The sequence below is a fragment of the Eschrichtius robustus genome, chromosome 15 (genome assembly GCF_028021215.1).
Source record: "Eschrichtius robustus isolate mEscRob2 chromosome 15, mEscRob2.pri, whole genome shotgun sequence".
Lineage (NCBI taxonomy): Eukaryota > Metazoa > Chordata > Mammalia > Artiodactyla > Eschrichtiidae > Eschrichtius > Eschrichtius robustus.
In genome coordinates, this window is record NC_090838.1 from 820,233 (window position 1) to 838,465 (window position 18,233).

The following is an 18,233-nucleotide window of genomic DNA, read 5'->3' on the forward strand; positions in this document are numbered from 1 at the left end:
TTTCATTTCTGTGTACGTGAACATGGGCAAATCATATGCACCGTGACTTTTAAAATACCTTTAGAAAGACGGTCACATCAACAAATTCCAACAGTCCTCGTGACCAACTGGGATGTGTGCGTATGAGGTGAGGGGCCGTCAGGTCTCACTACCTGAAGCTGGAGAATATTTTATCAGAACATTGAAAAGGGCACATGCTCTGGACCCTTAAAAGGCAGCTGGAAATGCAACGAATACCTCTCAAAAGTGCAACCCTGGGCTGGTTTTTCCAGACTGACCAAGCAGATAGGTTTCCTTGTGTAATTGTTACTTTAACAAAAGCCAACATGTTTTCTTTATTTCTTTTTAAAAAGGGCACAATTGCTTTTTAAAAATGTCCCAAAATATTCCCTTTCCTAGATTGTCTTTAAGCAGTTAGTTAAATGATACAGGTATTTCGGGAGAGTCGTATAGTTTTTTGTTTATAACTCATCAAATATCAGTGTTCTTAATGCACAATATAAAACAGAGGTCGTCAGAACATTTAATAAACCAGAAAAGCACATTACTGACTTAACACCCACTAACATTTCTATCATCCCTTGTAGTGATTTAAATTCACTAAAGAAAGAATAACGATGTGACCTTCTTATGCCTCTTTTCTGGAGGAAGAGGACCTCTGTTTGGGCCCAGCCACTTCGGGACGGGGCTGGGAGGGTGAACAGGAGTAAAAGCCTCAGAGTACCGGCAAGGGCGAAGGGTCAGGGTCCGGGATTCCATCTCAGTCTAATGCCTTTTGCTCAACCCTGTGCTATTCTGACCCCTCGTGTGAGGGCGTGGGGTGGGGACCCCAGTGAGCTGGAACCTCTAGAAGGCTCAGTGGGACGTGAGTGCTTCGTCCCCACAGGGCACCACGCAAACTCCAGGCTCTGACGTGAGTCACGGAACATCCTGGGCCCCGTCATGGAGGGTGACTTGGGCACGAGGACCCGCTGCTCCTGGGTGCAGCCAGCCGGCACGGATGCCCGTGGAAACAGGGCTACGCCAGGGCACCAGCGTCTGGGGCTGAGTGCACAAGGCCACCCGTCTGAGCGTCTGCCCTGAGCCAGACGAGGTCTCAAAGGAGCATCAGGTCTCCTGGGATCGTCCTCAGGTCCAGGGCCCTAAACACAGGCCGACACCAGCTGGTGTCCCAGTAAAGAGACTCCTCTGGGTCCCTGTGTTTTCCCTGAACCATCCCGTGTGTCACATCCAGCTGCCTCATCTACGTTCACGACCCTCTTCGGGCAAATTCCACCCAGAGTTCCAAAAGTGTGTTTCCAAATGCCGCCAGTTGGCTGCCTGTGCACGGCCCCAATGCCTCAAATCCAATGTCCAAACCCAGACAGTTACCTCTGCTTCTCTCACCCGGTTCCCCTCCTTCCCTGGCTTCCCCAGGGTCAGAAGCGGGACCTCCACGACTTCAGGCCAGCAACTCAGCCTGGCGGGGCCCTGGCTCTGCCCCCTCCCTGCTCCCAGGGAAGCAAGTCACCAAGTCCCTGCTTTGCTGTGAAGGGGCCTTGGAGTCTGGCCCTTCCTCTCACTGTCCCAGCCTGTTCCCACCATTTCAGGGAGAAATTACCGTAACTGTTGATGATTCCCCACCTGCTTTTCTAACTTATTTACTGTGTTACTTTCAGACTGATCTTTCCTATGCTAATCATGACACTCTAATGCTTCAGATACGTCCTGATGTCCCGATGCCTGGCGTACGTGCTAGCGTGTAACCTCAGCTTTCCTGGAGGGAGCGTCCCCAAGCTTGAACAAGGCACAAAGAAGAGAGGGAAAGAGAGCAGGAAGAAGAGGAAGATGATTTTCATGCAGAAGAAACCTAGGACTCAGACGGGAGGTGGAGAGGTCCAGAAACCGCCCCCTCTCTACAAGCCAGGAGACGGGCTTCACCCGCTCTCAGAGACGGGATGCAGGGCATTGGCAGGGCTCCCTGGAGCCGCTGCCTCTGAAGAGGAACGTGTTCTTTTTCATAAGGTGCTCAACTCAGAGAAGCAAGAGAGAGGACAGTGTGAGGTTACGCGGGGCCGGTTTTACTTGGTTTCTTCTCTTCCGGCACATACGCATTCTTTCCCTTTCCTCCTCATTCCAGGGCCAGAGGCTCAACCTCACATGGACCCAGGTGAGGCCACACCTGGTCAGCACACGGCCTTCTGTGCAAACACAGACATAAACGTCCAGCCAACCCAGGAACGGGAGCCGGTCCAGCCTGGTGACGTGGGCAGGGAGTGGAGCCTGGAGCCTCTTTATAGGTGGGAGGCCGGGCCCTGGGCAGCCGGGCACGTCCTGGGTCACCTGTCCTGCACACCTACCTGCTGGCTGAGCGGAGGAGAGGGTCTGGCTGCGGAACTTTTTGGCTTTCCTTTTTCTGGGAGAAATCCATCACTGAAACTTGTAAAGCAGTTCCAGGGGGGCTGTTATTCGGGCTCAGGGCACATCTGGGAGACTGTCTGAGCAGGGCCGCGGGGCTGGCGACTGTTAGGGTTCCTGCGACCTCAGTGCAGAGCGCGGCCGGCAGGTGCAGCCAGGTCGGTTCACAGGTCAGCAGGCCCTGACACGTGCTCCACTCAGGATGCCCTGTCAGCACCACCCCGTTTAACAAAGTTCGTGGCCCAAAAATAGCAGCAGAACACCCGAGGCTAGGAAAAGAAAAATTGGGAAAATAGAAATGATTGATTTGGAGTTTTTGCTTTGTCTTAACAGCTCTGTGATTCTGAAATCAGTTTATAAGCAGGAAAAAGAATGTGGTAGGAAATCCCACATGCATTTAGAAATTTTATTTACCTCTTTTCTAAAGGCTAAATTCCTTGTATTATTCAGTTTTTTTATTCTATAGAGATGTGTTATGGGAAATAGATTTGTTTTATTCCCTGTAATTATTCCCAGAAGTTTTATGGCATTAGGCATCACCATGAATTGAAACAGGTTGCCACTGAGCTATTCTGGCGACCACAGCTGCCCAAGAGGGGGGATCTGCTTTCAAATAGTTGGGCGGGTGAGGCCTGTCCAAACCACAGACATGTGGGTCAGAACCTCCCGGAGCTCGGACCCAAGCTTCTGAGAGCAACCGCCTCGCAGGGACCAGTGCATGCAGAGTCGTCGAGAGGGGCTCTAACTGAGGAGCTGACCGTACCCTTGACCGCCTGACGCTCTCAATTCCTCTTCAGGATGGGAGCTCGGGCCGTCCTGGGCACCACGCTGGCTGTGGCCTGTGCCGGAGCTGTCTTCTCTTTCCTCCTGAGACACAAGGACCTCTTTTGGGGTGAGTAGCAATAAATTATGGTCTTCTGAAATCATAAAGTTATTGCTCCCAGCGACCAGAACAGGAAGCATCGTGGGTTCTCCAGAATCAGGTAAGACCTCTTCAGTGTTTCTTCCACTTTCTAAGAAAAGAACAATAATTCTTGAGTTTAGAAGGATTAGAATACAATTCTTTCTGAAAAATAACGGATTTTCCTATGATTAAACAATAGAAAATGTCCATTTTTACCTACTCATATATTTGAAAAACATTTCTTTGGGAGTAGTTGTTTGTTCCTGTACCACAAAATCATTTTTCATTAAATCACTTCTGTGCTGTATTTTCTGGAATCAGGGTGCTACAATGTCAAATTCAGTTAAGAAAGGTATAGCTATGCTGTGGTTGAAATCATCACAGCTCAAACTCTGCTTCTGTTTTGAAAAAAAAGGAAAAAAAGGTCCCAAGCACGGAGAAGGGATGTGACTGGGGCAGGGTGTCGGAGGGCGTTTCGAGGATGCTCTCTGATCGCCAGCCTCTGCAACACGGGCCCCCCGGGCTGGCTCGCCCCTCTGGGCTCTTCAGGGCTGGACATTCTGCTCCCCTGGCCTCTCCCCCGAGCCCCGGGCCCCTTGATCACCCTCCAGGCCTGATGAGCGGCCTGAGTCCACGCAGCCACGTCCCCCCCCAGGGTGTCTCCTGCTGAGAGCCACCGAGTCTCCAGTTTCACTGAACACGGGGGCCTCAGGGCCACGCGAACAGTTGCACCAAAGTCCTTTGCAGACCCATACGCTCCTTAAGAAAAAGGCCTGGCCGTCGAGGCCGTGAGGAAGCCGGGGTCAGGCTCTGTCCCCACCCGCTACTGACTGGACCACTTTCCTGTCTGTAAAATGGAGAAAACTGGAAGATTCTCCACCACAGTTCTGTGTGTGACATGCTCCGTCTAAAGTACTGAGTGCATCGTGCCTGGACAGTACGAATTAGAAAAGAACAAAAACCAATTCCATCTTAAATATCCTCAAGCAACGTGGTCCCCCTCCTCGCAGCCCGGTAAACCCATCACAGGATGGGCGCAGCAAATGCTTTGTGAATTAGTCATTGCATTTCATATTTACTACAGTCCTAGTTCTACAAAACCATAGTGACAAAGTTGTCATGAGTAAGAGCCATTCAACAGAATATAAATATATCTGCACACTAGAGTTTTTAGTTTTAGAAATCATATATTTTTTAAAAATTGGGAAAGGTGTATCTACAGCTTTGCTAGAGCAATTGTTTATTGTTTCCCCATCTCTAAGAGGTTTTATTTTTCCTCAAACTTTCAGTGTATATATAAATAATGCACAGTATAGCATCTGATAAAAATGCTGCAATTTGGAGCCTAATTTATTGTTCATTAGAATATTTTGAAGCTGGCTAATTACTTGTTTACTTTGTAAATTAATTATTTAGAAAATACCCTTAGTAGTACAGTGTTTCACTTTTACAGCCTTTAATACAATGATTTTTTTTTTTTCCCAGTTGACAAGCCAATGGTCATTTTAAACAAAATAATTGCGCACTGGTTAACTTTCTTTTTTATTTATTTATTTATTCATTTCTAATTGAAGAAGAGCTGATTTACAATATCGTGTTAGCTTTAGGTACAGCAAAGTGATTTAGTTATACATATACGCTTTTTCAGATTGTTTCCCCTTACAGTTTATTACAAAATATTGAGTATAGTTCCCTGTGTTACATACAGTAGGTCTTTGTTGGTTATCTATTTTATATATAGAAGTGTTGAACTTTCTTTGAAACATAACTTTTATCAGTCACATTTCTCCGTAGCCAAAATTTCAATGACGATCCCACCAGACTTTTTGTCTGAGCCTGGGTTTATATTACTTGTGTTCACAGACTTTGTGACACGACCTGTCGGATTGCTCCCTCTCGCCTGTTCAGAACCAGCTGGGGGCACTGGGCATGAGGACAGGTCCGGGCTGGACCGCAGACGTCCATCTCCACCTGCCAGTGGGGAGCCCCTCGGGGTGGGGTGCCTTCTCCGTGGTCTGCTCTTGCCCGTGGGGTCCAGTCACCCGTTCACAGCTTAGAAAGTAGAGGCCCCAAGGGCCTCAGAGATGGCGGAGCTGTGGCCTTGCTCACCCTCACCTCCCAGGTCTGCACGTGGAAACAACACACACGTCCGAATCTGGCTGATAAACACTCAGGAACAACTCTCCTTAGGTGTCACATCAGTCTGTGAACTGTAGGCACGGTTGCACAGCAGGAGTTTAAGTCCTCTCTCAAAAACTCCGAATAGAGCGTGTATCGTGGAAACCACGTGAGTTCATCACCACACGGATTGGGGTTCGTTTCTCGTGTTTGTGCAAAGTCAAGATTTAAGTGCAATCATCTGTGTGGCAAATGTTCCAACACGTCATAGCTGTTACAAGAGAATCAGATGCAAATGAACAAGAGGCAGCAGAGGCGTTGCTGCAGATGGGGGATTTGGGGAGCCAGCCTGCTGAGTGAATCTGTTTAACAAGGAAAGTTGGCAGACTTATTCCAGTTCATTGGGTTTCAGCAAACAGGTATCATTGAAGTCAGGACTAAACACAGAGCTCAGAGCAAAACCACGTCCTTGGAGTTAGTCGAGGGTACAGCCCAGAGAGGAAGAGTCCAGCACTCTTGCCTTGTTTTTTTAGTAGTCACTCTTTGGAAATAAGTGACTTCCTTCTTTCTGGCCTGTAGTGTTTTCTTGCATAACGGCTTCCCGAATTCCAGCTCTTTCCATATGAGATGACCACGTACGGAGGGGACCTTCTCGGGGCAGTGCACCCCCTCGGGTGGTACCCACCTTTCAGAAGGCTGATGTCTCCAGATCAGACGAATCAGGAAACTCCCTCGAATTTAGTCTTCGGATCTGAAAAGAAGAGGTTAGGCTCCAGATCTCCCAGTCTGTGATCCTACGACCGGATGCTGCGTCTCTGGACGCCACCCCGTGCCCCGCGGCTGCTCAACTGCAGCTGAAGGAGGTGATTGAAGAGCCAGGAAGGGAGACGAGGCTGACGCGCCACACGGTGAGGAGGAAACGAAACGGGTCACATCCGCCCATGGCCGGCAGAGACGGGAGGCCATTCAAGACGAGAACTACACTTTTATGGGGAATTTTCAGCACAAAAATATATTTCTTATGCAATATCTGAAGATATAATAATCTGCAAGCCTGTAACACTATCTTTAGGAACTCGGTGAAATATTTCATAGTAAAGAAAGATACTGGAGAATAAGTCAAATATGATCGATGATGCTTAAATGACAATGTTAATACCGTCAAGAAAAGGAAGGATCTCTCTAGCAACTGTTAATTCCAAAGATAGTGGTGACAGATAAACATTTTTCTTTTTACTGAATCCGTTCGTTCTCAAATAACTGCCAAGTGCCTGTGAAGAGCCAGCAGTTGATCTCATTGCAGGAGACCTAAGAGGCAGGGGGGTCAGTGCATTCGGCCAACGCAGGGCCAGGCTGACCTCAGAAACAAAAATGTGGACGGAGGGTTTGGACGGGAACGAAAGGAAATACATGAAGGTCACAAGGGCCTTAAACCCCGAGCTTTCGTGGGGCTCCCAGTCCTGAGAGCTGACTGAAATCCCCTCCAGCCCCAGGGCAGGGGTCCCTGAAAAGGCTGGCCTCTCCTGCGGGTTCTGCAGCCCCACGCTGGGGGCGCCTCTGGGGTCCCCCTGACTCCCCCGCTCTGCCCCCTTCCTGTGCCGCACGCCCGCCGTGTGCTTCAGACCCCACGGCAGGAACCCATGGCCGTGGCGGCCTGGACCCGGCCGAGCTGAGGCCGCTTCCGCCCCATGTGCCCTCCACCAGCCCGGGGCTGGAGGAGCAGAGGGGACACAGAGAAAGGACCAGAGGGAGTCACGGTGTGGAACGTGCGCTGATGGCTGGGGAAGGACACTGAGGGGCTGGAGGTGAAACCCCACCGTCCTTCAAGGTGCCTTTGTGGGTCCACCTGGGGCGAGACCCCACGCTGGGCTCCTGGGTGCAGGATGTACTCTGACAAGGTCTCCGCCTCCCAGGAACCTGCCGTCTGAATCCCCCAAACTTTTCTTACAGTTTCGAGTCCCTTTACTTCTTCTTGCAACAAAATCTTCCGTTAAATTTTAGGACAAAAGCTATCCGGTAACTTAATCCTCCTAAATTTGCTCAGGAATTTAATATATTTTCTGGAATACGCTATGCCCACGTAATTCTGAAGATATGGAAATTTACCATTTTAAAAATAGCTTTCTTTCTATTTAGATGTGTAACGTTCAAGAACATTCTGATATTCTATTTATTCTTAGAAATGAATGCATTTCCTTCGATGAAGTATTGACTATGCAAAAGGTAATTTAGTAACAGAAGTTACTTGTGTGCATTATTGGAAGGAGTCGCCTACTTTATAGTATTCATTTGGAACCTCACATTTTAACCCCAAGACGGAATCTTAAATTATTGTCTCAGTACACTTGGGCTGTGATCACAGAACCATGGACTGGGGGACTTATAAACAATAGACCGTTGCTTCTCACAGTCTGGAGGCCGGAAGTCCCAGATCAAGGCTCCAGCACCTTCAGATTCTGGTGAGGACCCTCCTCCTGGTTCACCGACGGGGTCTTCTCACTGTGCCCTCGCCTGGAGGAAGGGGCGGGAGCTCGTGGGTCCCTTAGACGAGGGCAGGTACCCCATGGTGGGGGCTCCATCCTCACGACCTCGTCACCTCCCAAAGCCCCTCCTCCTGACGCTGTTCCATTGAGTGCTAGGATGTCAACATACGAATTCTGGGGAAACGCATTTATACCACAGAACTTGTTAAACATGCCAAGTGCTAAAAACTAAAATAAAAAATAAGGGTCTTTTCACTGCAAACTGCAGGTGTATTGGAGTCATTTATCTTCTCTTAAATGCACAAGTTAAAATAGGCAACTATTATTATAAACTTTCTATACCACTGGTTTAGGTAACTAAAACGCTCAGAAAAGAAGTTATTCAGAATCCCTGGAGGTGGCTGGGGCAAGTGAGAAGTAGGAATGGCCAGGCTGCCCGCGTAAGGATGGTGCTGGGTCCCTCCCCACCCCATCCCCAGGGTCTCTGCCAGCGAGGAACCAACACGCACTTGAGATGGGGAAACGGACCCAGGACCCCACGGAGGAGGGGCCCAGACGCCGCGTGGCTGTCACTACATCCAGCTGCACGTGGCGGGGAGTTTGCGAACTTTGCGTTTGACGGTGTGATGCTTCGTTCGCAGGAGAGACGGAGGAGTGTCGAGTCAGGGGCATCGTGGAGGCGAGCAAGCTGCTGGTGGACGAGGCCGTCTACTCCACGATGAGAAGGTACCGTCCCGGGAGTGGGAAGGAGGAGCGCCGGCTCCCGGGGCCTAGCGGATTTGCCCATCGTCTTCTTCACAGTTTCCTCCACCTTACAGATTAGGGGCTGAGACTCACGCGAGCTTATTCTCGTTTCTGGGGTCACACGCAAACAACCGAGAGGACCCGTATTCGAATTCCCTCTCTAGCAAAACAGAGCAAAGGACAGTGATGCAGCCAGGGTTGAATATATCCTGCTTCAAAAGACAGATGAGGGAGCCTGGCTCCTGCAGAACTGGCCTCAGACCCAGGGGGCAGGAGGGGTCCAGACACACGGCCCCAGCGTCCGGGCTCTGTGACACAGCTGTAACCTTACCTAGGAATTAAATCTGCCCCCCATTCCTTTTAAATCATTAAGAAACACCTTCATTTTAAATATAAAAGTGACATCAATATTAAGAATATTATAGTCTCACATTAGATGTTTGTAAAGCAAACACGACAAACACACAAGAATCTAAAAGCAGGCTTTATCTTCACAAGTGTGTTATTTTGCTGGAAGCTGACTAATAATTATTTAAGGTCTCAAGATACAAAATATCACAAGGCAGAGGTCAGTTTATTTCAAATTTCTATTATTCCCACCAGAAAAAGTCCCTATTGTCCACATTGGCTGCAACTAAGTTTTGCTTATTTTATAAAAACTTGAACCAAAGGGGAAAGAAAGAAGAAATCTTCTCCTGAAGTCTGACTTTATTAGTGTGTCCACAACTGTGATATCAACTATTCACGAAAAAGGGGAAGAGCTGCTGAAACCCCCGTGGAGAGAAGGCACTGAGCCTCCTTGGACCCCCCTGCAGCGGAGAGCTGCACCGTCCTCTCCTGAGGTGACCTGCTTTCTCCCAAGGGGGAACTGACCGCTTGCAAAGTCTGTGGCCTGGGGGCTTCATTTCAAACGTAAATGTTGAAACAAAGGCTACTCGCTGACTGTGCTGAACAGCGGATTTTAGTAACAGCAGAAGAAAAACATTAGAAACCTGGAAATTAGGCTATCCCCACTGAGACCTGAGCAAACAGGGAGGTGAGTTCCAGGCCGGCACAGGCCCTCCTGCTGCCCTGGGGCTCCGGCCGCGGCCTGGGGAAGGGCCCGGGGGCTGGTGGGCGGTGGCCCAGGAAGATCCTGTCTGTTTTCTAATACACCAGCTCTCCTGAGAAGGGGCCCCGGCTGCCTCTCTCCAGACGGCTCTCCAAGGGTGTCTACACAGCGAACAGCCTTGGCAGACAGAGCTTCGTTCACTGTCCGACGTGCGGTTAAGGACTCCTTCCAGTAAAGGCCAGGCTTCCTGTCCTCCTAGAAAGACCCGGCTTCCTCAGCAGGACCAGAGCCCACGGCCGCTGCCGCCGTAACAGACCACCACAAACTCAGTGGCTACAAGAACGTAATTTATTACATTACCGTCCTGCGGGTTAAAGTCCAACACGTATCTCACGGGCCCAAAACCACGGTGTCAGCAGAACCGTGTTCTTCCTGGAACTTCAGGAACAAATCCGCTTCCTGCCTTTTCCACGTCCCGGAGGCCACCTGCGTCCCTTGGCTCCTGGCCCCTTCCCCCGTCTTGGAGCTGCCACATCCATCTCTCTGAGCTCCCTCCACTGTCACCTTCCCCTGTGGCTAACCTGGGCCCACCTGGATCATCCAGGACAAGATCCCCTTTTTGTCTTTTTTTTTTTAAATCTTCAGAAGTATAATGTTGAGTGAAAAAAGTAGGTTTTAAAGTTATTTTGATGGTATGAAGCCTTATGGGGTACAGAAGACAGTTTGCAGTTACTTTATATATATATATATATATATATATTTTTTTTTTTTTTTAAATTCAAACAGAAAGTCACAAAAATTATAATCATCCTCATCAGTTCATTCAGTCCCATGTAATTAATTTTTTTCATTTTGATCTTTTGTTGGCACTTTTATGAGTTCATCAGTTTTCCATTAGAGTTCTGAAAATGCTTATTCATTCAGTTCAGCAGTACAGTCAGTTACCAGAAACCTGTACTTGTCAGAGTCTTTTCCATGAATTCCTTGAAGATGAAACCCTTTTATAGGAACATATTTGCAAAAGCATCAGAGTACACCCAGAACTGTCTGTAAATGACAAAAGACTTAAAAATGACCACGGTTAAAGATTTGATGAAAGTTCATAATAATGCAATTGACAAGGAAATTTAGTTATTTCTGAGATATCCCCTTTTATGATCAACTGAGTAGCAACCTTGATTCCATCTGCAACTTAACTCCCTTTGCTGTAGAAATGAACATGTTCACAGGCCTGAGGATCAGGACTTGGACGTCTCTGGTGGCCAATATCATGTCTACCGCGGCGTCCAGGGTGGGGACACAGACGCCAACACGGGTGGGCAGCTCTGAGCAACGGCCTCATTTGTCTCTGAGCCCGGAGCCTGGGGTCTCTGAACCTGGTTCCCGTGGGAGCTTGTAAGGAAAAGCTCTGCCCCTCAAAGTTCACGGCCTCACAGTACCTTTGGAAAACACGCTGGCAAATCCAGCACGCTCCCACGTTACGTTCTCTGTCGTGTACGTTTATACGCGTGCTGGCTGGTGTCTAGCGTGCCGTGTGTGTAGGATCTTCGATTCTCAACGCCGTCTCCATCGGTCACGGGCTGCCGTCCTGGTGCACCGCCTTCCTCATCTGTAAAATGGGCCCTCCTAGCGTTGGTCTCCTGCGCTTTGATGCGCAATAAATAACTGAAGACGCGGAGTAACCTGGGTCAGTGCTCAGCGGGCACCTGCACGTCACCTCCGCTCAGTGGGCTCCGCACATTCCAGGTTGTTAGTAACAAGGGAGATGTGTGAAGGATCCACTTGCTCAGAGCTGGCAGAACGACTGAAGCACAATGGGGCCATTTCCCCAAGACCTCAGGGCTGTGAACCAGAAACCTAAGCGGCAGTGGTAAGGGGTGTCCTGCCCCCGAGCTCTGCCCTGACGGCTCTCAGGTTAGGCTTAGAGCTGGTTCTCACACGGGCTCCTGGGGCCTCGGTGGTGCAACCCTGCAGGGGCCACCAGGGGACGGCAGCTTCCTGCACAGGCCACCCGGGTCCTGCCCCTCCAGGGGTCCCCGGGCCCTGAGATGCTGGTGGGCAGGTGGGTCCCCTGTGGTGGGAGCTGCTGGAATCCCAAAGGCCGGGGACCCTCGTGAGAGGACAGAGGGACGGGAGGGTGAGGGGCACCCGCGCAGCAGGACTCGCAGTTCTCACCGCCAGCAGCTCCGTCACCTGCTCGGCTGTGCCGTGAGCTGCCTGACTGGCACGGACACAGCCGGTCGCAGCCTCAGCACATCTGGTCTGGGACCGGGACAGGCTGCTGGCTCGCAGAGCCTCATCCAACAGCTGGAACCCTCATGTCTAACTGGGTTGTTTTTTCAAGTTACATAATCAGTTTATTTATCCACAGTGATATTCTCAGTGAAACATTAATTGGCACTTAAAATCTCCTTAAATAACACTAAAAATCAGTATTTCACAAGCCAGAAAAACTATCACCATAAAAAGTGAGACGACCTTATCTCAACAAAAATTTTAAGTATATTACAAAGTGACCAAGAAGAATATGAATCAGCGACAAACATACACAGATGGGCCACTGTCAGAAAGTGTTCTGAAACCAAATTAGTTTAGTTTTCATGGCAACACATGGTAGATGTACAGGCAATGTTAGCAAACCCATTTACTAACTGGACTTTGATGAGAAGGTTGATCTCATGCAGCCGTTATGAGGATCAAATGAGTTGGCAATGCAAGTTTGTAAAAGACAAACGTTGGTCATTCTCTTCGCCTTTCAACACTGGCAGATTGTCTACACTTGGGTCCCATCCCTTCACTAAATCCCGCAGTCCTTGTGGACAGGGTCCTTGAATCCCCACCTGCCTGTCGCCTGGCAGGTACTTAGTAAAGGTGCGTGTGATTGATTAGTAAGTAATGACCAAACACCATAAAAGAATAATTGACTTTACATCTCCTCTTTGTGCCCAGAAACCTCCACAAAAGAGAAATCATTTCTCCGTCACAGCTTCTGTCTTTTTCCAAACTCCCTGAGCCCGCCAGCCGCGCTGCGTCCCGGGCGGCGGACGTCATGGAGATGTCGGTGCAGGAGGCGATGAGGAGGGCTCACCTAGGCTCTGCACCGCCTGGGCCGCCCACAGGTGAGCACGCGGGGGAGGGGGGCAGGTCAGGGCCGGGGGGGGGTTCCCCGCAGGGTGCGATGCCCACTCGTTCACAGGACAAATGAGCGGTTCTTTAAGAGGCTCAGCAGTTTGGTTTTGTTAGTCTGGGAAATCACTGCTTCTCTGCTGTTCAGATCGGGTTTGGAGAACCAGCTCAGTAATCTAAGCGCCCCGCTCTGTGGTATGAAATGATTGAGGGATACTTCCAAGGCCCCGACCGACCTGGTTAAAACCTGGGGGAAACTCACTTCTGTGGGACGCAGCGTGTTCCAGGGAGACGAGGACAGCAGCCCCGCTTCTCCTGAGAAAACTGCCTCAGGGTCCTGCTCAGGCCTCTGGGAGCCAGCGTGCTCTTCCCTGAGATGGGGCAGTCACCCTGGCCGTCCTCTCGGGTGGCCACAGGCACACCAGCAAACACGAGGGGCGAGCTGCATCCCATCAAAGGCTCTGTTGACGCTAAGATACTGAGTGAAAGTGATTTCGATCACAGGCATATTTCTAAGTCCAAAACTTATGGAGACTTTTTTCAATGTGGTGCCATGAGCTACTTGGTCTCTGAATTTTTCCTCCCAATTAGCTGTAGACTAGTTTAATGCTGATTTACTTTGCTTTTAGAATAAGACAGACGCAGCTAAATCGGGATTAACCTGAATTCTCAGATACTAAACTTAGAAGTTAAGTTTAATCAACCTTATAGCAACCAAAGATCCATTTGAAATGTTTTTATTGAAGCAGCTGAAAACTGTCTCTAAGGACTGTTGGTCCGCGATCCTGTCTCCGCGCAGCCGGGACTCCGGTCGCAGTGACTGCAGTCAGAGGTCCTGCCGGCCTCGGGTTCATGGTGTAGAGTTGCAGGGCCATTGCCCAGGTCTGCGGGTGTATTCGGCTGATGGGTTTGGGCCAGGCTGTGGTGCAGAATTGAAGAACCCCATAGTCTAGGATGTTTTCTATTATTTCCACTATCAGCATAACCAATCCAGAAATTTCAGAATTAGTAAAAGTGAAAGGATCCAAATGTTTCCCCATCAGTTCGTCACCAAACAGTATCTACAATCAAATGTTGGCACCCCTCCCCTAGGGATGTTTTCTAACACTGGTTGTGTATTAACATAGCTATGATCGTGGTTCTTTTTTTTTTTTAAATGAATTTATTTATTTATTTATTTTTGGCTGCATTGGGTCTTCGTTGCTGCACACGGGCTTTCTCTAGTTGCTGCGAGCAGGGGCTACTCTTCGTTGCGGTGCGTGGGCTTCTCATTGTGGTGGCTTCTCTTGTGGAGCACAAGCTCTAGGCGCACGGGCTTCAGCAGCTGTGGCATGTGGGCTCAGTAGTTGTGGCTCGCAGGCTCAGTAGTTGTGGCACACGGGGTCTAGAGCGCAGGCTCAGTAGCTGTGGTGCATGGGCTCAGCTGCTCCGTGGCATGTGGGATCTTCCTGGACCAGGGATCGAACCCGTGTCCCCTGCATTGGCAGGCGGATTCTTAACCACTGCACCACCAGGGAAGTCCCATTGTGGTTCTTCTCATGGACTTTGCCTGTTTTACTCTCGCATGTGCTTGAGCGTTTCCTGGTACGAAGCCTCTGTACTCACCTTGTTAAGGAATGTGTATTTCTCTATCGATTAAATAAAAATTGTAGTCTAAGGTTCATTTAACTGTCCACATACAGTCATTCCATAGAGGTTGTTCAGTGAACATTAATTAAGCTAGTTTTGTTTCTCTCTAGTTTGAAAATGGGATGCGTGTCTTCCAGTGTTTTTCTATCTTGATTTCATTGGGATCTGGCCAGTTTTATGGCATTATCTTTGAAGATTTATACAAACCACCTTGGAGAGTAACCAGTGATTCCTTCTACCAACAGCCAAGAAAGTGGTCCTCGCTTTGATTTGTCAAATAAACAGCAACAAAATTGGCAAAAAATAAGAGACTGTTTCCTGGGGCCCTAACCTAGAAAGATTTATGAGAAGGAACCAAACATCAACATGAAGGAAAAAAGAAGGGTTTTGTAGATGGACACACGGATACCGTTAGGAAACTTGACTGAGGTAGGGTTTGCGGGGAGGACAGAGGCCAGGTATCCGCCGTCTTCTGAGATCAGCGCGTGGGCCCCCAACCTCAGCCGAGCAGCATGGCAAACACTGGAGATTCCACAGGTGAGGCTGCAGATGCCTCTGGGAAGTGCTTACCTCCAGGGTCAGAGCTCTCAGAATTGCTTTTCTGAAAGATCGCAAAGCAAAAATAAATTTTAAACCCCACATTCCTAGCAATGAGGACACTCAAGGGGGTTAAATGAGAGAGGATTGATTTCAAGGAGAACGAAGGGCTTCCTGCAAAGAATGAGGAGGGTTCTGTGTGAATCCCGGTCACGTTAGAACGTTTACCCAGTCGGGTAGGTTTGTTATTACAACAGAGGGCTGAAGCTTTGGTGCTTGTTCTTTAGATGTTTTATCAGAAGACCTACTGAAAACGATTGCACACCTGTCCGGATGCCAGCCCTACATGCTTCCCCCCAGGTGTCCAAACACCTGCCTGGCAAACAAGTTCAGGCTCATCACGGGCGCCTGCAACAACAGGTAATTCCGCAGCACCCTCGCTCTCACCTGTAGGTTGTATTTGAACATGGCAGGTGCCATCAGGGCAGAGTCTCCATAGATTGTTTGAGGTTTCATTAAAGACAGTGTACAATACTGACTCCATTATATTAAGAACTGGTCAAGCCTCTTCCTTACGCCCGTGTTTCCAATACTTCTGTGTGTATCTTTAATAAGACACAGATTTTAAAGGTCTTCAGCTCCCTGGCAGCCAGGTACCACTTTCACCAGCGATGCTAATCATAAACCTTCCCAGGTGTCCCTGAGGTCATCCCAACTTTCTTCCATTTCTTTTTCTGTGTACTTGCTGTCCACTCTCAGCCACCGACTCAGGCCGTCTCATACTCTGATCGCTCTTTCCAGAAGGTCAGTCCATTTGGGCAACCCCCAAACATTCCAGGTGACCCCAACCACCTCTGGGCCCCCGGTGCCCCCAGGGCCCCATGTGCCGTGTTCCGGGGAAACTGTACTTGCAGGTGGATGTGGGGTCATGGACGGCAGGACCAGGGTCAGGGGTCTCCTCTGACCACGGCCCCCCTCCCGGCTCTGCTCTCTGCTGTCAGCCCCACCGCCGAGGAGGGGGCAGCCAACGCCCCGCTGCTGACGGGCTCTGGGGGACGCACCTTCCAGGGAGCTGTAGGTGGAGGCCGAGTCCCTTTCTTTCCTTCCGTGATGACGATTGAATCTCGTGTCACAGTATTTACAGCAACTAGATCCAAAGGACCAGCAGGGACTTCATACTTTTTTTTCTGCCTCAAGCATAACATACCTGCTCAGAAAACTCCAGTGATACCACCTTGAAGCCTCGCTAACTGTTTTATAAATGAGACACAAGGGCCGCTGAGTATCGGCCCCAAGGTGGCCGATCCTCTCTGCAGGCTCAGACTTGCTAGTTCAAAACCTGCCCACACCAAACTCAAACGTTCACACATCCACTCGTTATAAAAATAGCCCCCAGAGCAGATTTTCAGCTGCCTGGTGTCTGAGAGAGAAGAGCTGGTGTTTCAAACCAATCCCAGTAACGCGGAGCCACGGGGGGAGCAGACACCTGTCCCCCTCGTGAAACTCTCCTCCAGAGACGCATCACCTGCTTGCTGTCAGCTTTGCGACCATTTTCAACGTGCTCATCAATCCAGATCTACTAAAGGAACCACGTGCTGGTGAAAGCTGACCCCCTGGGGCCGCCGCGGGTCTTCTGTTCCAGCCTAGCAGCATCCGAGAGCGATGCCGGAAGCCTGGAGGGGGCCCGCCTGGTGGCTGCGAGGCCCCCACATGGTGCCCCTGGGTCCTGCCCAGCAGGCTGGGCTCTGACCCGACCAGAGGGTGAGACGGTCACAGAAACCGTGTGATGTCCCGGGAGCTGCTGAAACAGGACAGTCAATCAGCAAAAAGCACAAACAAAAAAACAAAACCAATCCCCTGAGCAGTTAAATTAACATTCTCGTTATTCTTAATTGAGTGAAAGAGCCGCACTTTATGGAATTTCAATAAAGACAAGCCAACCGTAACAGACCAGAACGCTGCATTAAACCTGACTGACTGCAGCTGATTAAATGCACTACTGTCCCATACGGTTTTGCAAATTAAGCCACTTTGGTTGTGCTGGAGACCAACGGAGTATTACAACTAGAATTATCCCCATTTCCTGTCCCTTCAGACATGCAGAAGTAACCATCATCACCTACTGCTACTCATCCTTCCTGAGTGGCCCCGGACGCAGCGGCAGGGCTGGGAGGAGCCACAGAAGCAAGAAAGTCCCTTTTCTCCAGCGTCAGGAGCCCTGGGGCGTCCCGGCCTTAACTGTGGGCTCTTGCCTCAAACAAGAGCTTAGAAAGTTCTCAGCAGCCCATGGTTCCTTTACTTCTGGGCAGAGCATCCAAACCAGTCCCATTTATAGAAGAATGATGGGTGGACGTTATGTCTCAAATGGTGTAATAATTTAGTGTCAAAACAAACCAACTAATTCTTCAGTATTTATATTTACAAATACTTTCAAAGTTTTAAAAATCCTTTAGCTTGCCACGATTCTTGTAGACTTCACTCCCTAAATGTTCTGAGTGTCCACACATCAGATGCAGGAAAGAATATTAGAAAGCCTAGATCCCAATCTTTTCCAATTCAAATGCTTTTGCTACGTGACCTCAAAGAGCCCAGCAAAGTTGTCTCCTGTCCACCTGCAAACTCCAGCCTCACTCCTTTCTTTTTGGAAGATTCTGCAGCCACCAAACAAACACCCCCATGGCTATTATTGCCATAGGGATGTGCTGATAAAGGCCGAGGGACCTTGGATACCACAACAATTTTGTACCCAAATAATCCATTTTTAAAAAACAGAACAAATTTTTCTCTAACAGAAAATTCCTTTCTCTTTTGTCTTTGAACTAACATTTCCATTCTAATTTGTCTGATGGTTTTTTCCTAAATGTAGGATATTTTATGGTTAAAGTATTTTATTTTCTCCTTTTACATAGTCCTTTACTTTTATGTATGCTCTCTAGGCATTTTATTCTTGTATTTTCTAAATGTTACATAGTCACGTATTTATTTTATACATTTACATATGTGATCACATACGTATATATTTACTATTCATATGCGATTTGCACAAGGACTAGTTACCAATCACTTGTCTCTCATTTCCTCATTGCTGGAAACATTTCTGGGACACACTGATTCTTATTGATACCGGTCCCTTTGACTTAGAGGCACCTGCATGACTCAAAAGTCATGCTTGAAAGTAGTCTGTAAAATCAAAATATCATTAGACACAACTTTGCCTCATCATGCACTTTATATTTTTGTCAAA

The 18,233-nt window shown here is 49.0% G+C and overlaps 1 protein-coding gene across 2 annotated transcripts in view; it reads left to right on the forward strand.

The window, feature by feature from the left end:
- Positions 1 to 3,195: 3,195 nt before the first annotated feature.
- TPO (thyroid peroxidase) overlaps positions 3,196 to 18,233 on the forward strand; it is a 33,430-nt gene continuing 18,392 nt past the window's right edge. For both annotated transcript variants that reach the window (XM_068564609.1, XM_068564610.1), the window contains exons 1-4: positions 3,196 to 3,289; positions 8,544 to 8,628; positions 12,647 to 12,816; positions 15,277 to 15,409. In XM_068564609.1, coding sequence (XP_068420710.1) covers positions 3,196 to 3,289; positions 8,544 to 8,628; positions 12,647 to 12,816; positions 15,277 to 15,409 — 482 coding nt within the window. The remainder of the gene's footprint in view (positions 3,290 to 8,543; positions 8,629 to 12,646; positions 12,817 to 15,276; positions 15,410 to 18,233) is intronic.